General features: G+C 38.0%; 1 protein-coding gene across 9 annotated transcripts in view; it reads left to right on the plus strand.

The window, feature by feature from the left end:
• Positions 1–16,051, plus strand: part of LOC127933484 (capping protein, Arp2/3 and myosin-I linker protein 3) — a 60,126-nt gene extending 44,075 nt beyond the window's left edge. For 8 of the 9 annotated variants that reach the window (XM_052530525.1, XM_052530544.1, XM_052530531.1 and 5 more), the window contains 23 exons: positions 455–536; positions 665–761; positions 2,352–2,406; positions 2,742–2,914; positions 4,138–4,206; positions 4,760–4,853; positions 5,417–5,515; positions 6,630–6,749; positions 7,197–7,310; positions 7,394–7,569; positions 9,085–9,172; positions 9,266–9,376; positions 9,513–9,579; positions 10,667–10,854; positions 12,075–12,154; positions 12,284–12,448; positions 12,944–13,142; positions 13,760–14,039; positions 14,201–14,304; positions 14,432–14,573; positions 14,832–14,906; positions 15,001–15,108; positions 15,381–16,051. In XM_052530525.1, the coding sequence (XP_052386485.1) occupies positions 455–536; positions 665–761; positions 2,352–2,406; positions 2,742–2,914; positions 4,138–4,206; positions 4,760–4,853; positions 5,417–5,515; positions 6,630–6,749; positions 7,197–7,310; positions 7,394–7,569; positions 9,085–9,172; positions 9,266–9,376; positions 9,513–9,579; positions 10,667–10,854; positions 12,075–12,154; positions 12,284–12,448; positions 12,944–13,142; positions 13,760–14,039; positions 14,201–14,304; positions 14,432–14,573; positions 14,832–14,906; positions 15,001–15,108; positions 15,381–15,421 (2,727 nt within the window). In that variant the 3' untranslated portion in view covers positions 15,422–16,051. The remainder of the gene's footprint in view (positions 1–454; positions 537–664; positions 762–2,351; positions 2,407–2,741; positions 2,915–4,137; positions 4,207–4,759; positions 4,854–5,416; positions 5,516–6,629; positions 6,750–7,196; positions 7,311–7,393; positions 7,570–9,084; positions 9,173–9,265; positions 9,377–9,512; positions 9,580–10,666; positions 10,855–12,074; positions 12,155–12,283; positions 12,449–12,943; positions 13,143–13,759; positions 14,040–14,200; positions 14,305–14,431; positions 14,574–14,831; positions 14,907–15,000; positions 15,109–15,380) is intronic. The other variant, XM_052530571.1, reaches the window with a different exon arrangement.
• Positions 16,052–18,455: the final 2,404 nt, after the last annotated feature.

Here is an 18,455-nt window from a genome sequence, read left to right on the forward strand (position 1 = left end):
GAGAGTATGGAAAGTATTGTAAGTTAACACCTCGCAATTCTGGGTCTATATCTCACAATTCTGATTTGCGAGGGGAAAAAGTCAGAATTGTTAGATAAAAGTCAAAACTGTGTAATTGTAGATACTGTAAAAAGTTGCAATTATCTTTTTTTTTAGGTTTTTCTATCCTTGGCTGAAACAAGCATCCATAGTTTAAATATGAAAATGCATAAAATGTATTTATTTGGCAGAAACAACCATGTACTAAGGTTTGTTTTGTCAATTCCCTCTGAATCGAACCTATAACCTTGGTGCTTCTTCCACCATGCTCATTCAGGGGAGCTATTGGAAGAATACGAGTGCATGCTAGTATAAATTAAACATGTTAGAGGCTTTGAGTGTTCACTCTCTCTATCTACCCCGTGCCCGTCTTCCCCTATCTCTTTTTCATTCTCTCCGTTCGTCTGCCTCTCAGCTCAGGTCTGCTGGAGCAGGGATAATACAGGACCTGTTCCCCAGAGTCTCCTGCATCAGCACACTGGACATCTCAGACAACGGTGAGACATCTGACTGAATAAATGAAAGGAAGCTTTTGTCTGCTCCCATCGACCTTCAGCAAGTCTCTTTCCCCTCAGTTGCATTTGCTTCAGTCGCTATTGCCTGTTCCTTTCTGTGTTCATTTCAGGGCTGGATGCTGATCTCTTCTGTGTCATTCCTGCCTTCTCCAGACACCCGTCCCTCAAACACCTGCTGCTGGGCAAGAACTTTAATATCAAGGGCAGGTACTTGTTCCCCGACTGAGAGAGACAAACATCACAGAGCAGACAGTGATATATGTATACATTTATTTGTTTGGCAGAAGCGTGTATCCAAAGTGACTTACAAACAAGCATTTAGACTGCGGGGCCAGGCTGCCTGAAGCAGTTTGAAGATAAGTGCCTTGCTTAAAGGTTCGATACATCTTTATTCTCTGTCGGCAGCATCTGTGGCATGCCGTGAGTTACCAAAAAAACTAGAAATGTGTTTACGGTTGTGCACTTACAATGGAAGCCTGGCAGGCAAACGGGTAATATGAAACTCTTAGTCAAAGCACTTACATGACTTTTACAGTAAAAGTATTATTTGAGCTGTCTAAATGGTCTAAATTGTCAATTTGAAAAGGGACAAGCTTTCTAGGATGGTGAAAATAGATTTTTAACAAAATGACACTTTGAAGGCCCACGCGCACACACACACACACACACACACACGCACACACACACACACACACACACACACACATATATTAATATTTATTTACACACATTAATATGTATGTACACTACTATTCAAAAGTTCAATGGTCAGTTTAAGAAATAGCAAAGATGCATTAAATGAATCAAAAGTGACAGTAAATAAATTACAAACTATTTTTTACCTTTTCCACAAAACTGTTAAGAAGCAATATTGATAATTTACAATGAAAACATTAATACTAAGAATTTAATATAATTTCATTCAAAATAGGCCAAATTAATTTATTTTATACTAACAAATGACTGTAAAACATTTTGCAGTGATTCATGGTGTTATCTGTGGAATTGTTATTTTTTTTTAAGTTGACTGACATTTTTTGATTTTCAAACATTTCTTTGCTTCAAAACAAAGTTTGGAATGTTGGAATTGTCTTGAGGCTGGTTTGTTTGATTCATAGGTCTTTATTGAAAACAAATTTTCTATAAAAATATTTCCAGAATTAAAACAGCTGAAAAAGGGCTGTCACTGTTTAGCTCTATTATGATTATATGCTAATGATGTCATTCCTGTGGATGGAGTTTAATTCATGTAAACGTTTACATTTATCCATTTGGCAGACACTTACAGTGCATTCAGGCTATACAATTTATTTTGTATTTTTTTTATCACTATATCTTTTTCCTGGGAATTGAACCCACAACCTTTTGCGCTGCTAAAGCAATGCTCTACCACTCAGCCAAATAAACACTACATTATGTAAACAGTACATTATGGCTGTTAGGTCACCTCCTTTCCATGTTCCTAAACCTCAAAATAATTTCTAATTTGATCAGTTTTTATTAATATTATTAGAAATAATGTTCTGTGATAACCAACAGCATAGAGTAGATTGAGCTTCTGTAGAAGAGTACACAGATTAACAGATATCCACTCTGAGACAGGCAGTTGAGGTAAGCAGGTTGGAAAAATCTGTGAAACCGTCTGCAATCACAAACTGAATGTAGGAGGCTCTCAGGGAGGCAGAGAAGGGACTGGGGAGAGGTGTGTGAAGTCTCATTAATCTTGGAGTTGATGGTGTTTATGCAGTAGGTGTGTGTCTGAGTGTGTGAAAGTCCTGTTATTTCCTGTGCTTGCAGGGTTCTGGATGAGGTTCTGCAGAAACTAGTGCATCTTGTGCAGGAGGAAGAGTGTGTGAGTGTTTCTCAAGTGCATAAACACACATACACATGGACATAACACTTTGTTTCCTGTACGCACTTTACACACGTTCTGAATTCACACACACACACAGAGAGAGAGAGTACAAAATCAGAGTGTATTTCAGTGATTTATCTGTCTGTCCTTCCTTCACTCTCTCTCCTTTCTTTCTAATCTCTCTCCTTCAGGGCACATAGTCCTCTCACAGCAGATATTGCCTTGCTTGATGAATTATTAAGCACTGTTTTTACAGATCACAGACATTGCAAACTCACACACACACATCTCTCTCTCTCACTCTCTCTCTCGCCACTCCTCTATCCTGACAGACCCTGCAGAGCTTGTCTCTGGCTGATTCCAGGCTGCGTTCGAGGGGCACGGTGCTTGTGAATGCCCTCGGCAGCAACGCCTGCCTGAAGAAGGTGGATTTGAGTGGGAATGGACTCGATGACACAGGAGCAAGGATGCTTAGTAAAGCTCTGCAGATCAACACCACACTTAGGTATTCTGTCATAGGGAGAACAGGTTTACTGTAATATGAATTATAAACAAGATTGTTCAAGATGCTGATTGGTCAATACAGAATCCCATGTACATTATAGTACCGTATTTTTCGGACTATAAGTCGCACCTGAGTATAAGTCGCATTTATTTAGAACCAAGAACTAAGAGAAAACATTACCATCTACAGCCGCAAGAGGGCGCTCTATGTTTTCAGTGTAGACTACAGGAGCAGTGAGCAACATAGAGCGCCCTCTGGCGGCTGTAGACGGTAATGTTTTCTCTTGGTTCATTTCTCTCGGGTTAATGTCAAATTAATTTAGATAAATAAGTCACACCTGACTATAATTCGCAGGACCAGCCAAACTATGAAAAAAAGTGGGACTTATAGTCTGGAAAATACGGTACCTATTGAAGACACCTATTAGCTTTATAAGTCAAGGACTAGGGCCAGATTTGCTAAATGGTGAATTAGCACAAGACTGCAAAACAATAAAAGCACCAATGGGAGTGGAAGAGGCTGTGGGTGATAAAATTACAACGTGCAAATTAAAGAGCCAGATTATATCCATTATGATCAACGCAGTACACCAAGAGCAATGCGAATTAGTGTAGGGTCACAAACGAGGGCCGTTTAATAAAGGCGCATAAATAAGTAAATTGCCAACACAAACCTTAGTAAATCATCTTGCATTATTCATTTAAATACTCTCCTCCCAAAGAACGTGCCTAAAAGGGAAGCTCCTACTAATGCATATGAAGCAAGGACAGTTGCAAAATTAACTGTGTCCATGCCTTTTCAATGCAAAATTTTCACTGCATGTCTTTAGTAAATCGAGTGTTTGTGCTGGCTAAATTTGGCCCTAGATCTTCCAATGATATCCTTGTCCATAGAAAGCTTAGCAAATTTCTGCTAAATTCAGACGTAATTTACAACGTTCTATATCCTGTGCACTTTTAAAAATTAAAAAATATGATGTTAAACATGTCCCTTGGCATTTAAGATTTTATAACACTGTCTTTTTAAGTTTTTATAATCTACTATTCTATCAAATAATATGAAATGGTTCGACTGTTTGTTTCACACATTCCAAAAAAAGGGGATTAAGCATTAGTGCATTGCATAAAAAATTGAAAAAATACACAATTAATAATAATACCACTGATTAAAAATTAATAAAAAATAGAAAAATAAGATTGTCATGGTTTGTTTATTTCTTGTAGGAGTGTGACGTGGGATCGGAATAACACAAGTGCTACGGGTTTCCAAGATGTGGCTCGAGCCCTAGAACAGTATGACACACACACACACACACACACACACACACTCTCACATTCATATCATGCGTACTGCTCAATGCACACTCACCCATGTGAGCAGTGACTCACTCATCTCTTTGGAAACTTATTCACAGCATGCTGTTACTGGGAAAAAAAGAAGTTCAGTCCATGCCTACATGAAGCTGTCTGTGATTGCACAGTCTTTCATCACCTCTCTAGCCTGCCTGTGATGCACAATTAGAGCATTGTTCCTCTCATCCTCAGAGATCTACACAAACATTATTTAATGTAGAAACTTTTTTAGCAGACTTGAACTTGCATTCAGTGAACTGTAGTCATTGCGAGAAAGTTGTTCTCAGTGCAGACTGCTTTGAAAAGAGTTGAAAGAAACTACTCTGTTAAAAGTTAAATAGAATGAAAACAAGAAAAACAACTTGTTTCTGTGACACAAATAGATGGTGTGTAACAGTTCCCAGCTTCCTGGAGCTTGTTCCTCTCTTTTGTGTTGCAATGTTTGGGGGAAACTTTTATCCTGCTTCTCAATAGCCTTCTGCTCTCTCCTCAGTAACTTCACTCTGCAGTTCATGCCTGTCCCGCTCAGTGATGTTACACAAGCATACCGTAGCGCCCCCGAAAGGACAGAACAGGCACTAACCAAGGTAAGAATGAAGAGAGAGAGAGAGAGCTTTCCTATCTTCTTCCTATCTTATCTATCCTCTCTGGAATGCTTTATTCTGATTGGTCAGTCACAAAATGTATCAGTCAAATTTTTTCATAATTACATCCCCCCACCCTTAAATATTAAGCCGATCAATATTAGTTTTGAGTGAGCTTAGTCCCCACAATCATGAATACTTGGTTACATCCTTTGAAATCATAGTAGAGGGGACCTATTTATTTCATAAGGACAAGCTTAATCTGTTTTTCCATAATATGACCCCTTTAAATATCCATAAATCTGTGTGTCCGGCTGTTTTGAGATTAACAGTCCCAAGGCAGTGAAATGTTTATGCACATGTTTAATGAGTCTAGAGATGTGAAACTTTTACAAGGTCATCACTGAGAGAGGGACACAGCAGATAATAAATGTATCTCTCATTAAGTCGCAACATAATTACAATAATTTCCACATGACTGCATAGCTTATCTGAGCATCAGTGTTCCTTTCTTTGTCATTAATGAATATTCTCTCTCTCGCTCTGTCTCTCTGTTTTTCTCTCAGATCCAGCGAGCTTTGTTAAGGAATAACCAGACTCAGCGTTTCTCTCAGAAACAGGCGCTTCGGTTGCATCAGGGCCTGGTCACTAGCACCGCAGAACAGGTAAAGACCACTTCATATTCATATTCTACTTCTAATGCAAATCCAACTAATTGACTCACACTTCTAGTATGTGATAATGTTGGTGAGGGGTTCTATTTCAGCTCTGCCAGTTCGGATTAATTGAGCTTAATTGGTGGCTAAATCGTATTTCTATGCATTTCCTGTAATATGTGGTTTTAAATGGATTCAACTAACACCATGAAGTGTCAGAGACATATTCCCAGGTCAAATGGCACTCTGGGGGTTTTTGTGGAAGCAGAATTACATAATTATGCCATTTAAATTCTCTATATCACTTTAAAGTTGTAGTGCATTATTTCAGTGCCTCTAAGAGGTTCGAAATTATCTCAAAAGTGTTCCTGAACACTTACCCTATCTACAATTGTTAGGTTTAATATGTGTTAACATTTAAAAATTTGGGGTAAGTAAGATTTTTTTTTTTTTAATCACTTAATACTTTTATTTGGCACGGACAAAATGTATTTATATTACAATAAAAAAATTTTTTTCTATTCATAAAAAAAATCCTGAAAGGATTAATATTTTGTTTCCACAAAATATTAAGCAGCACAATTGTTTTCAACATTGATAACAATAAGATTTTTTTCTTATGTGACACTTATGAGGATCATGTGACACTGAAGACTGGAATAATAACTGTTGAAAATGAAAATAGAAAAAAAATGTATGAACTTGTGAGTGATTTCTTTCAGAACACATTTAAAAAATATTACAGAGAAGTGTACCTGAAGAGAAGAATTCTATCATTTAGCATTCCCATGCATCTAAATTGCAGTTAGAACACAGAGTGTTCGTGTTTACATTCTTTGGATGGTTAACCTGTGAATAGATTGCTTGTATTGCTCTCTACACAAACTGGTATAAGAGCAAGTTTCCACCTTAAAAAAAATGGCATGCATGCGTTGTGTTTGTGAGAGAGCTTCTCATTCTCATGCTAATGTAAACTCTGACTGATCTTTCTGTGTATTGTTGAATCAAACTCACACAGAGATCTCACTCTCTCTTCCCTCTTTGTTGCTTTCGCTTGCTTGCTTTCTCTGTCTGCCACCTTCTTTCTCTCTGTCTCTTTCTTTCTGTCCCACTGCTGTCCCAGGTGATGGAGCGTCTGTGTGTGCGCGTGCAGCAGCAGGTGTGTGTGTTGAGAGGAACCAGTGAAGGAGAAGAGCTTCAGGCTGCCAGGCAGGTCCTCAAGGAGGCCAGGAACTCTCGAGCTGTGAGTGTGTTTGTCTATTTCCCTGTCAAACGCACAACCTCTTTTATTTATTTTTTATTGTGACTGTTCTCCACACAGCAGAAGTCATCAAACCTACGGAAACACAAATAGAATTTTTATTCAGCAAGGATGCATTAAATTGATTAAAAAGGAAAGACATTTATTTTGCTTAACATATGCTTTTTAATATACAGTGCAGATGGCTACATGGAATATTCAATCAGGTTTTATTTATGTGCTGTGATATTCGAGTGACTCGGTTATTGATTTCGAGTGTTTTCTGTTTATTAATTTAAGAAACTTTCAAGCTCCACTACTAACGTTTTTATGAACGAACATTAAAGGTTAAAGACAAATCACCTGCATGTGTTTTATGTAACAGAATCCTAATAGTGGTCAGTGAGAGATCATGACTGGCGTGTGAATTATGTCTGCATTGTCCTCTAGCTGTACCCCTCGCTGTGTGAGCTGGCCCACGTGCTGTCAGTGGACGGTCCGGTGAGACAGAGGCTGGACTCTCTGGCTGGAGAACTCGCCAAAGCAGCTGATAAAGAACTACAGGTGCTTCAGCCTGATCTGTATCTGCTTTCTTGTTCTGATGGACTTGAAAGGAATGATGGATGACTGATGGTTGCTTTGTGCAGGTCATTGTGGACTCCATGGTGTCTCTGTGCCGGGAGCTGTGTCCGCTTTCTTGTGCCGCGGCGGAGTGTCTTTCTCCTCCCCTCTCCTCCATCTCCGAGCGAGTGTCCATCCCTCGTTCGTCCATCCGCACTGCTCTGATGGAGAGAGCAGCTCAGGACATCAACAGAGCTCTGGAGTAAGAAAAGGAGGGTGTTGAGTTGTTGATTTTTCTGAAATGAATACTTTTGAGATAAGTCAGTTCAGTCGGCGGTCATCTTTATGATGCCTCAGGCAGCAGCTTTCGAAACAGCTGTCGACTTGAATGAGTAAAGACAGAAATCTCCAAAACAGTTTTGCGTGCTTAGTGTAATCTGTGGAGGAGCTTGCCTTTTTGGTATATTGGTGTAAACTGGATAAAGTATGTACCGTATTTTCCGGACTATAAGTCACACTTTTCTTCATAGTTTGGCTGGTCCTGCGACTTATAGTCAGGTGCGACTTATTTATCAAAATTAATTTGACATGAACCCGAGAGAAATGAACCAAGATAAAACATTACCGTCTCCAGCCGCCAGAGGGCGCTCTATGCTGCTCAGTGCTCCTGTAGTCTACACTGAAGACACAGAACGCCCTCTGGCGGCTGTAGACGGTAATGTTTTCTCTTGGTTCAAAATATTTTTTTTTGTATTTTCCCTTTTTGGTTCACTTTACTTTCGATAGTCCATTTTAAACATTACATCATTATTAGTATAGACGGTTTCAACGGCATCAACATAAACAAACGTTAATGCGCGTGAGCGCTTTTGTGGACCTAACTTAACTTCCGGTAGACTCCAAATAGAATCAATAACAACAGCCAAGTCCCTCTAGAGTAGATATTTTTTGATAACAAACAAAATGTGTTTTCTGTGTGGATCAGGCGGACTTAATGAAAATGCTAATTCATTATTTGCCAGCAGGAGATGTTTTAAAGCATAGACATAAAGCGCGAGAAATAGAGGTTTCCCCAGTAACAGCTGTAAACAAAGCAGAGCTGGTACGCTCACACGCTGCTTTATCACACATATAACATGCAAATCTTCTTTCAGAAATACAGCGATATAAAAACACCCATGCCTCGTTTTGATATTTAAAAATAAATGTAAGGAATTATTATTAAACGTGCAGTACATTACGTAATGTTACGTTACTCATGTTTATTTAACGAAGCCTTTTTGAAAATCGATCAGTTTTAAAATTGTGGCGAGTCTCCAAAAATAAATAAATGTATGGGAAACAAATCCCGCAGCACAACCACCTGAGCCCAACTTCAGTCTACTCATCACCTTGGCTTTAACTGCGTTTGTAGATGGCACCGCAGCCAGACCGATATACACAACACAGACCGGAAGTTAACTTAGGTCCAGGCGCGTGCGCCCGATGAAACCGTCTATAACTCTTAGGTTAGGGTTAGTTGAATAAATCGATATTATTTATTTTATTTTTAAGATAAATTTAGTTTAAATCCTTCGAAGTCCCCTTGATTTAGATTCTTTCTTAATATTGATTCACCTTGTATCATGGGTGAATCTAAATTTTTGTCCTAACTAATGATCTGTGTGATGCACCAGCGTCTTTAATGGTAGATGATAGACAAACCTACTTCTCCACTGTATTGACACTTGGAACTCCCGGCATGGTTTTAACATGCTCTCTGTTTTTTCACTCTTAGGGAGGTCAAGCTGTCTGTGGTCTCATATCTCACTAACTCCATTGTGGACCAGATCCTACAGGAGCTTTATGCCACTCACAAAACCCTGGTACTACAAACGAATTTCTCTCTCCATTCGTCTGTTCGTTCTGAACCCGTGCACAAGCATCGCTCTTCCTCACGCATCTGTTCGTCATCACAGCTCCGGCAGGTTTCACAGATGAGACGGCTGGAAGATGGGGGAACAGCCAGGCGCACACACAGACATGCTGACTTACTAGATGTTGTGGAGGATGACTTTGGCATCAGCATAGTGAGTGTGTTACGTGAATCACTCACAACTGACTCATTTGTGTGTTTGGTGGTATTCACAGTATCTGTCATCTCTTGTAACTCAGCTGTTTTGTCATCTGCTCAGTTCTCAGTCACTTCTATTGTTCTGCACACAGGACACAATTGCCATTAAAAAACGCAGCTCCAGGACCAGACGCATTCGTCCCGTGTCCAACAGACTCAGTGAGTCGCATGCACGTTATGTGGGATGAAACCAGGACTATCATTCATTTTTTATTTGAACACTCATTCGAGTGCTTTCGAGACATGTATACTTTCAGTGTGTATAAATATTTCATTTAAAACCCATTCATTCTTTATAGCATATTTTTAGCTCGATTTCATTTCTAAAACTTATTTAACATGTATTAAGTATGCCATTTTAGCGTGTTAATTTAGTGTTTAATTTAAAAATGAATAGTAAAAATACAAATGTGTTTAAAAATTGCATACACTTAATTATGCTCCATGACAATTTTAACAATTAACTGAATAGTTCACTCAAAAATGTAAATTGTAGATGAGATTGTTTCTTTAGAATTTATTTTTTTAATTTTATTTAGCATTGCATCACTCGCTCCCCGATGGATCCTCTGCATTAATGAGTGCCGTCAGAATGAGAGTTCAAACAGCTGATTAAAACACTTTTATCATTTTAACTTGAAACTGTCACTCCTGATCAAAATATGCGTCCATAATCCATAATAACGCTTCTTCCAGTGAAAAAGCCCATCCCTGCTTTTGCTTGTGAATGGTGCTTGATCTGTGCATATTTCTCCTCTGATTCAGATGAGATGACCTTTTCACTGGAGAAAGGAATATTATGGATAGCCGGAAACAATGGTTTGAAGTTAAAAACATCTTAATGATGGATTTGTTTATAACAAACATGGATTATAAATTAGTTACTAACTTTATTTGTGGAGTACTATGATGTTTTTATCAGCTGTTTGGCCTCTCATTCTGACGGCACCCATTCACTGCAGAGGATATTTGGTGAGAAAAAGATGTAATTCAATTTTTTTTTATCCATTCTCATTTTGGATGGCCTGAGGATGTATAAATTTTTAACTATTTTTTTTTTTTTTGAGTGAACATCTCCTTTATAAATAGCACTAATAAATAAATCAAACACTTTATTTTTGTCTATTCTGTGCTTTTATCTGCCACATTAATGTCATTTGCTAATAATTTCTCAGATGTAGTGCATATGACAATTTGTCAAGCAGAATATCATGTAAATAATTTCATGTGATTCACTCTCCTTCAGGTCTAGGAGACGACCCCAACTCTTCACCTTTAGTGTCCACTCCTCAGACATCTGCTCCCCTTTCACGCTCAGCATCATGGGAAGGTCTGTCCACCCTGCCAACACAAGGCTCACCTCTGCGTCATGTGACCCACGGCAGACCACGCCCACCACGAAGGCACAGGACTCCTCATGCTCCCTTTGAGACAGTGAGAACCAGCACCATTTCCAGTACTGCCACACCAATACAACCTTTATATAGCATTTTAAAATAAAAAAACAAGGTCACAAAATGACTTCGGCTGTTTCAGGCTTTGCCTCAAGTCTTAGATTAGTCACATATTCTTCATATATTTATCGTCAGTATTGTCTTCAATTCAGGTTATTAGATTCACTTTGCAATAAGTCTTATACTGGGGCCTTGGTGTATCCCATCAAACTGAATTCTCTTATTTTACCTGTAATTAAATCTGCTGCAGAAATAGTCATGTTTAAATTTGCAGAGGCATATCATGTTGTCGTTGAATCGCTTGTATCCCCTGCAGTCTCCTTGTAGCTTCTATTATTCATTTCACTAGCGAACGAAGCAGTTTTGGATTCTTAAAGAGAGAAAACGCACACACACTCACAAACTTTTAATCATGTTTTCTTTTTTAAAAAGTAGCTGAATCTATTTCTCTTCATCCTCTTCCTAGAATCACTCAGTAATGTATCGCATGCAGCACTTTTTTATGATTCTAACTATATAACTGCAAGTACACACTACCATATATTGGAAGTTCAAAACAAAATATTCCAATGTATGCAGTGTATACAAAAATACGCAAATATATAAGTTGATTGAGACCAGTTAGGATTTTTGTGAGAGTGGGCAGTCACTGTGTTTTCCCATGATTCTCGTTTCCCTGGTAACAGCAACATCTCTGATTTGCTTCGGGATTGATGGTAGTGTGATATTTCTTTGGGAATTCTGCAATCAAACACAATTTGTTGTAAATGAAGTCAAAATTGCACTGATTTATGGATCCTACATGAGGTATTCTTTTAAAAAAAAATAATCGACAGCTATTCAAGATGTTAACAAGAGAAGACGGGGGGTGATTTTAATCACGTTCTCTTGTTAGCGTGATTGTTCTCAGGAATCTGTCTGAACACAAGGCACAGATGTTTTCTGCAGGGTCTCCAGAATTAAAGCATCAAACATTAAAGACTGGCCCCTTTTCAATCACTTCTGATCAGTCTGCCTGCAAGCTGTGTCTTTGTAATGTCTCTAGATCAAATTATTGCATGAACAAATCCCAGATGGTAAGATACAGTACCATGACAGCATCATCCACTAACAAAAATTTAGAGAGATGTTCTACTCCATCCCCAGTCCTCAGTAGCACACATCATCATAATCATCACTATTTCTCTTGTCGTCCTGTAGCACTGCTCGGAGAATGGTGGAGTATCTGTATTGGAAGATGGACTGCCTGACTTCTACACCAAGAGAGTTTTACCAGACAGGTGCTTCCGTAATGAACTCTAACAATGAGGGTGTCACATTTGCTCACTTTTTAAAGGTTGAAGGCAGATGGGCATGCTAAAAATGTGGACGTTATCTTATCTCTGACACCCTGACATTCTGTCCTGCAGTCAGCTGTCATCCCACCATCACGCTCAGGCTCTGAGGAGGAAGAAAAGACGCAGTGTGTTGTCAATTTTTTCTGGATTCAGAAAGAACCGAAACTCGACCATATCATATCAGGAGTCCGACCCAACAGGAAGGGACGGGGCCTGTGGGGAGGAATGCCGCACCAAGTGAGTCATTCGTATTGTAATATAAAATTATTTATAGTACACTACTGTCCAAAATGTTATTACATTTTACTTTGACTGCAGTCTTCAGTGTCACATGATCCTTCAGAAATGTTTCTAATTTACTGATTTCATGCACAAGAAACATTTCTTATTATTATCAATGTTGAAAATAGTTGTGTTGCTTAATATTCATGTAAAAACCATGATAATTTTTTTCTTTAATGAATAGAAAGTTCAAAAGAATAGCATTTATTTGAATTAGAAATTGTCATGCAATATTATAAATGTGTTTACTGTCACTTTAGATCAATTTAATGTGTCTTTGCTAAATAAAAGTATTCATTAGAATTTTTTTTTTATTATTGACACCAGACTTTTGAATTGTAGTTTGTACTGTGTATAATAAACAATTATATAAATTGTATGACATCAATAAATCGGACAACATAAATCAAACTCTTAATTCTATTTTTCTTTTATCTGATGCTCCCTCAGTATCGCCACTGAGAATGTGTACTCCTTGATTCAACACCCAAAGGATCGTGGGAGGTTAGACCTAGGCACTGAGGGCACTAATGGGAGGCTGATAGGGCCGGGTGTTCAGAGGAGCCCTCTGCTCTCAGGACGGCCCTTTCAGGGTATACCCCTGCCGGGAATGCTGGGAATTAGCCCCCCTTGCTTCTCACAGAGACAGGTAAAGTTCAACACATTACATCATTTAAAATCCAGTTCAATTCTTGAATACCGGTTGCATTTGAATTGAAATTGCAAACAGGATCCAGAATTCTAATTTGTAGAATTAAAATAAATTAATAATAATCTTTTCATGCCTGTGGTTGTTTTAATATTTTAATTATATATATATTATATATATATAAGAAAAAAAAGAAAACAGGAAAAAGACATGAGCAGCAAAATGATGTATTATTTCTGACTAGTCAGAAAACTTTTGTGTATCTGTTGAATTTCTTTTAATTACAATTCAGTAAATTCCTCTGCTTGCCATTCAAATTCCAATTCGACATTCCATGTTCAGTTTCCACGTCAGTTCACATTGTACATCACAAGTTGAAGCAAAGCCAAAGCAAACTGAATTTAGGCCAATGCTGGTACACAGACTATGTGATATTTATTTATTCATTCACAGAATGGTGCAGGTAGTGTTGAGAACAGACATAGGAAGGAATTGTTTTCAATCGTGTGTAATACTATTTTACCATCACTTGTCTTTGATCGATTCGAAAATAAATTAAATAGGAATTTAATGAGCAAAATAACGTTTACCATAATCTCTGTCTCTGTTCCCTGCAGTCACCTGATTACAGTGAGGTGTTCGGCTCAACAGAAGAGATTGGATACGGAGAGCATGAGATGGAACGGCATTCAGATATCGTTGCTAAAAGGCACACACCATCTATAGACAGACAGTCAGAATCAGGAAGACAGGAATCACAGTCAGACAGCCAGAAAAAGACAAACAGTATAACAGATCCTCAGCTGCTGGAAAACATAAAAAGACCCGAGCCGCCACCTCAGAGCACCAAGCCGAGCTTGGCTAAGACACGGCAGCGCCATCTGGAGGAGAGCTCTGGTACTGCATATCCTGTCATTAGTTGTCATATGCCATTCATTTTAGTGAATCATTCATATCTGACAACTAGTTCTAATAAGCATTTTACACTATATAACTTTTTTTAAAAATAAACAGTATGAACAGTCATAGTCATTATATGTTGTCTTTCGAAAAATCAGCTGAAGATTCTGGAGAACTGAGGGAGAAGGATGAGGAAAAAGAAGACAGGAGATGTGGAGAAGACCAAAAACCAGAAGGACAGACTCCACCCATTCCTGAAAAGGTTTTTTGGTCATAGTGGCTTTGTGTTTGTGACTAAAAATGTCAATGCTTGTGAGTGGGAGTGTGTCTTTATTCTTGTAGAAACATGTTATCATTGAAACAGCTTCTGATTATATAATTCTTTTCAGCCATGCTATTATTCACCTCACACGTCTCCCATTGGCTCCTCGCCACAAGACGTGGCCAATGAGAATCAGCCACCAGCTGCTCCGCCCTCCTCTGCTAAGCCTGTGTTTCATTCTGCTTCAGTAGATTCTGCATTGCTTCAAGGTAATTCAGAAAACACTTATGTTATAATGCGATACTGGCAGTGGCATTTAATGCTTCATAAACTTTTTGAAGATTTTCTAATGCATTTTAATAATCATATATACTTTGTAAGTATATATATATATATATATATACGTGTGTGTGTACAAAATAAGAAAAATCCTTTCACAGCATTGGATTGTAAATTTTCACTTTTTTGTGTCTTCCAAGTTTAATAATCCCTGAGGTAGAGAATATATGATGTTTGTTTTGTCTCAGGTGATGAATTCAAAAGCAGCCCTGTGGGTCCCATGAAACCATATCGAAACAGGAAAGCAAACTCGTGTGACACAGGTACAAACTTCAAATCCATTTTGAACTCATCAACTCATCCTTACTTGTGTGATCCCATCCCTCCCTATGTGTGCCCCCTGTATTCATCCCCTAGGAATGGAGCAGGATGCCCGCTGTGATCTAGAAAGATCCTCAGATCGTAACCCCCCTGTGAAAAAACCTAGACTCCCTCCGAACCTAAATAAGTCCTTGGATTTCCCTGGTACTGTGCTGATTTGTGTGTGTATGTGCTGCTTGGAAGCATCCAGCAGTTTTATTGATAGCCTGACTGGAAAGTGCTCCAGTAATTAGAAGAAATCTTTCCAGTATTACATGTGAATGTGTGCGAGCATGCACCTGTCCATGTTTGTGTGTCCACAGACAGATGGCTCAGAGTTGACCTTTGTCAAAGCCAGATTAGTAAACAGGTAACGCAAGCAGGCCATCATTCACTTTCTTTTCTCTCTCTCTCTATTCCTCTGTTTACCTCTGCAGGTCATCAGAGTTCGGAGCCAAGCAATGCTGAAGCGTCATGACACCCATTGGAGCCAAAGCTCTGTGAAAACTGAGGGTCTTTGTGATGCTGAGAGGAGAGAGAGGGAGAGATATGATCAGATTAATCTGCAGCTTGATGAATTCATAAAGACTCTGGTTTTCTTTAGCATATTCTTGCTCACTCAAGTGAGTAGTTTTGCATCCCCTCCTGCTTTTACTTAACCATCATTCTCAACCTTATGCACTTAACTACGATTCCTTTATTTCACTCTCTCTCTCCGTCTCTCTCCCTCCGAGTCTTCTGACAATCTTTGACATAAAGGAACTTTTTGCTACAGTATTTATCTTTAAAATCATAGAATGATATTTTGTAAAGTATAATATATAAACAGAACCAATATTTGCACTAATCATTGCTTGAATTCTCGTTCGGTTCAGTGGATGTACCTCCCTCTTATGTCCGGCGTTATCCACGTGAAGTTTTGTAGTGTGCGACTTACTTATTCTTATCATCTTCTGTCTACTCGATCAATATCATTAGCAGTATTACTGTTGTCTCAATCAGGCATTGTTTATGCAACTGGAGAAATGTTTAAGAGTTTGCTGGCCCTAAATGAGCTTTATTTTCTACTAAATGTGATTGACTGAATAAAAGCTGAATATTACAGTTACTGTTGTTCTTTTTTTACTCGGTGACTAGCCTTTCCTAGACCGAAAATAATACCATGACGCTTTACTATTATATTATTGAATATTTACCAAATTGCATGTTTACATAACACTACAAGATTTCAAGAGTATCATGTTACCAAAAACAAAAACATTGTATTAAGAGGTTAACGTCAAAAACATAAAAAAACCCACTAAATTTGTATTTTAAAGCTGCAGTAGGTAACTTTTGTAAAAATATATTTTTTACATATTTGTTAAACCTGTCATTATGTCCTGACAGTAGAATATGAGACAGATAATCTGTGAAAAAATCAAGCTCCTCTGGCTCCTCCCAGTGGTCCTATTGCCATTTGCAGAAAGTCATCCGCTCCCAGTAAGAAACAACCAATCAGAGCTGCGGTCCGTAACTTTGTTTGTGTTCAAAATGTAGAAAAATGTATATAATAAGCGAGTACACCATGAATCCATTTTCCAAACCGTGTTTTTAGCTTGTCCTGAATCACTAGGGTGCACGATGCACCTATAATATGTGTTTATATTCGGACTATTTTAGATTGCTTCGGGTGTACCGCGGCGGAGTAACCCAGTACCTTTGTGGTTCTTCATAGACATAAACAGAGAGAAGTAGTTCCGGCTACGATGTTCTTCCGCAAGACGCAAGCAGTTCTGTTTATTAACCGCTAGAGCATCAAAAATTACCATCCAGTGTTGCATGATCCTTCAGAAATAACATGGTTTTAGCATAGTACATCACAAGGTAATATCATGGTGCGTTTTGGAATATATTTTTGAAACAGGGAATCTGACTAAAATCATCTTTATGGATAGACTGTCATTGCAAAGGTAATTTAAGAAAAAATATGATTAACAGTATCAATTACTAGCAGCTTAATAATTATACTGTTTGGCATCTCAAAGCAGTATTTTCAGTCAAATGAAGGTAAAACAGAAATGGAAACCAGATGCCACTTCTCATACCGGGTTTCTTATTGCATTTAATGACACAGGAGGGCAGTAGAAGCCCAAAGCAAGCAAGCAAGCTTCTCCTTGCAATGGAAGAGTAATTCTCAAACAGAGATTAAGAATTTTTCGCCTGTGACTGCTACTTAAATGTCTGCGAGAAACTGTCTCTAAAGAAGAATGGTCTATTTATTTAGCCTTATCACATAATGAGGCTCTTTATTTCACTAAATTACCTCTTTGAAGTTAGAAATCACTATCTATTTCAGTATTAATATTTTCTTCTCTCTGGAATACTTGATTCTTGTTGGTCAGTTGTTGCATTCTATGGTCAAATGTTTTTATATAATGAGATCTAAACTGTATATTTGACCATTGTCCTAGGCAAATTTTAATCTACTTTATTTATTTTTTATTTTTTACCCTGTGTCCTCACATTAGCAAATCATTTCAACTGAGATGATTAATTCATGTGCATTTATTATACTATTCGGTAAATAGCTGTATATCAAACTGGATAATGTACAACTTGTCAGACATTCTTTGAAATGTCTGAGTTCATTTTTAAATATCAGACTTCTGAATGCAGACTGTGAAAATTCAAGGAAATCCAAGCACAGTTTGAGGTATTGTTGAGGTCACTTAAACTCTACAGGCAACACGTGAGATTTCAAGGATCTTTTCCTTGCGAAAACATCTAAGTAGCAGGAACTAAGTAGCAGAACTCTGAATTTGCTGTCAAGGAGAGATGGAGATCTCATTTATGCTTTATTTCTAACAGGCAGGCACTGGAGCTTGATAATCTTTTTTATATGAAAAGTCTCAGATTGCCCATTGTATTGATGCGTTGTTATATGGATTAGTTCTAAGCACTGAGAACATACTACATTTATAATAAAAGAAAGACTGATGCTCTATTAACTGGGTGTTGCATGAAAATGCCAGGGTAATACAATCAATCTGCAATCTGTCTAATATTTAAAATGTAAGAGCAAGTATAATAATTACATAAATATGTCTTACATGCATTAGCAGCGCACACACGTTCACACAATCATTCCAAGTCACAGGGGATTGTAAGAATATACATAAATCATTTAATTAATGGCCTCTCTAACACACACGAACGCACCTACACGTACTCACACCAGCAGTGGGGGAAGCTGTAAATGAAGTGATGTTAAAGGCAGCTGCATGAACGATGTGATTCAATTAGGGAACAAAGGACTGTGTGTGGACCAAATATACAAATTTATTATCTGTTAATCACATTCATTAAAGCATAACACAACACACTGTGGTGGTAAGCAAGAACATGATGCACCATAATTTTTATATTCAATATGCATATTTTTACTACTAAAACCCTTGTTGTATATATGTATATAAAAAAAAGAAGAAGAAAGAAAACCCAGCTAGTTTGATTATAACTGCACATGTAAA

Source organism: Carassius gibelio, chromosome A2, assembly GCF_023724105.1.
Source record: "Carassius gibelio isolate Cgi1373 ecotype wild population from Czech Republic chromosome A2, carGib1.2-hapl.c, whole genome shotgun sequence".
Classification (NCBI taxonomy): Eukaryota; Metazoa; Chordata; class Actinopteri; order Cypriniformes; family Cyprinidae; genus Carassius; species Carassius gibelio.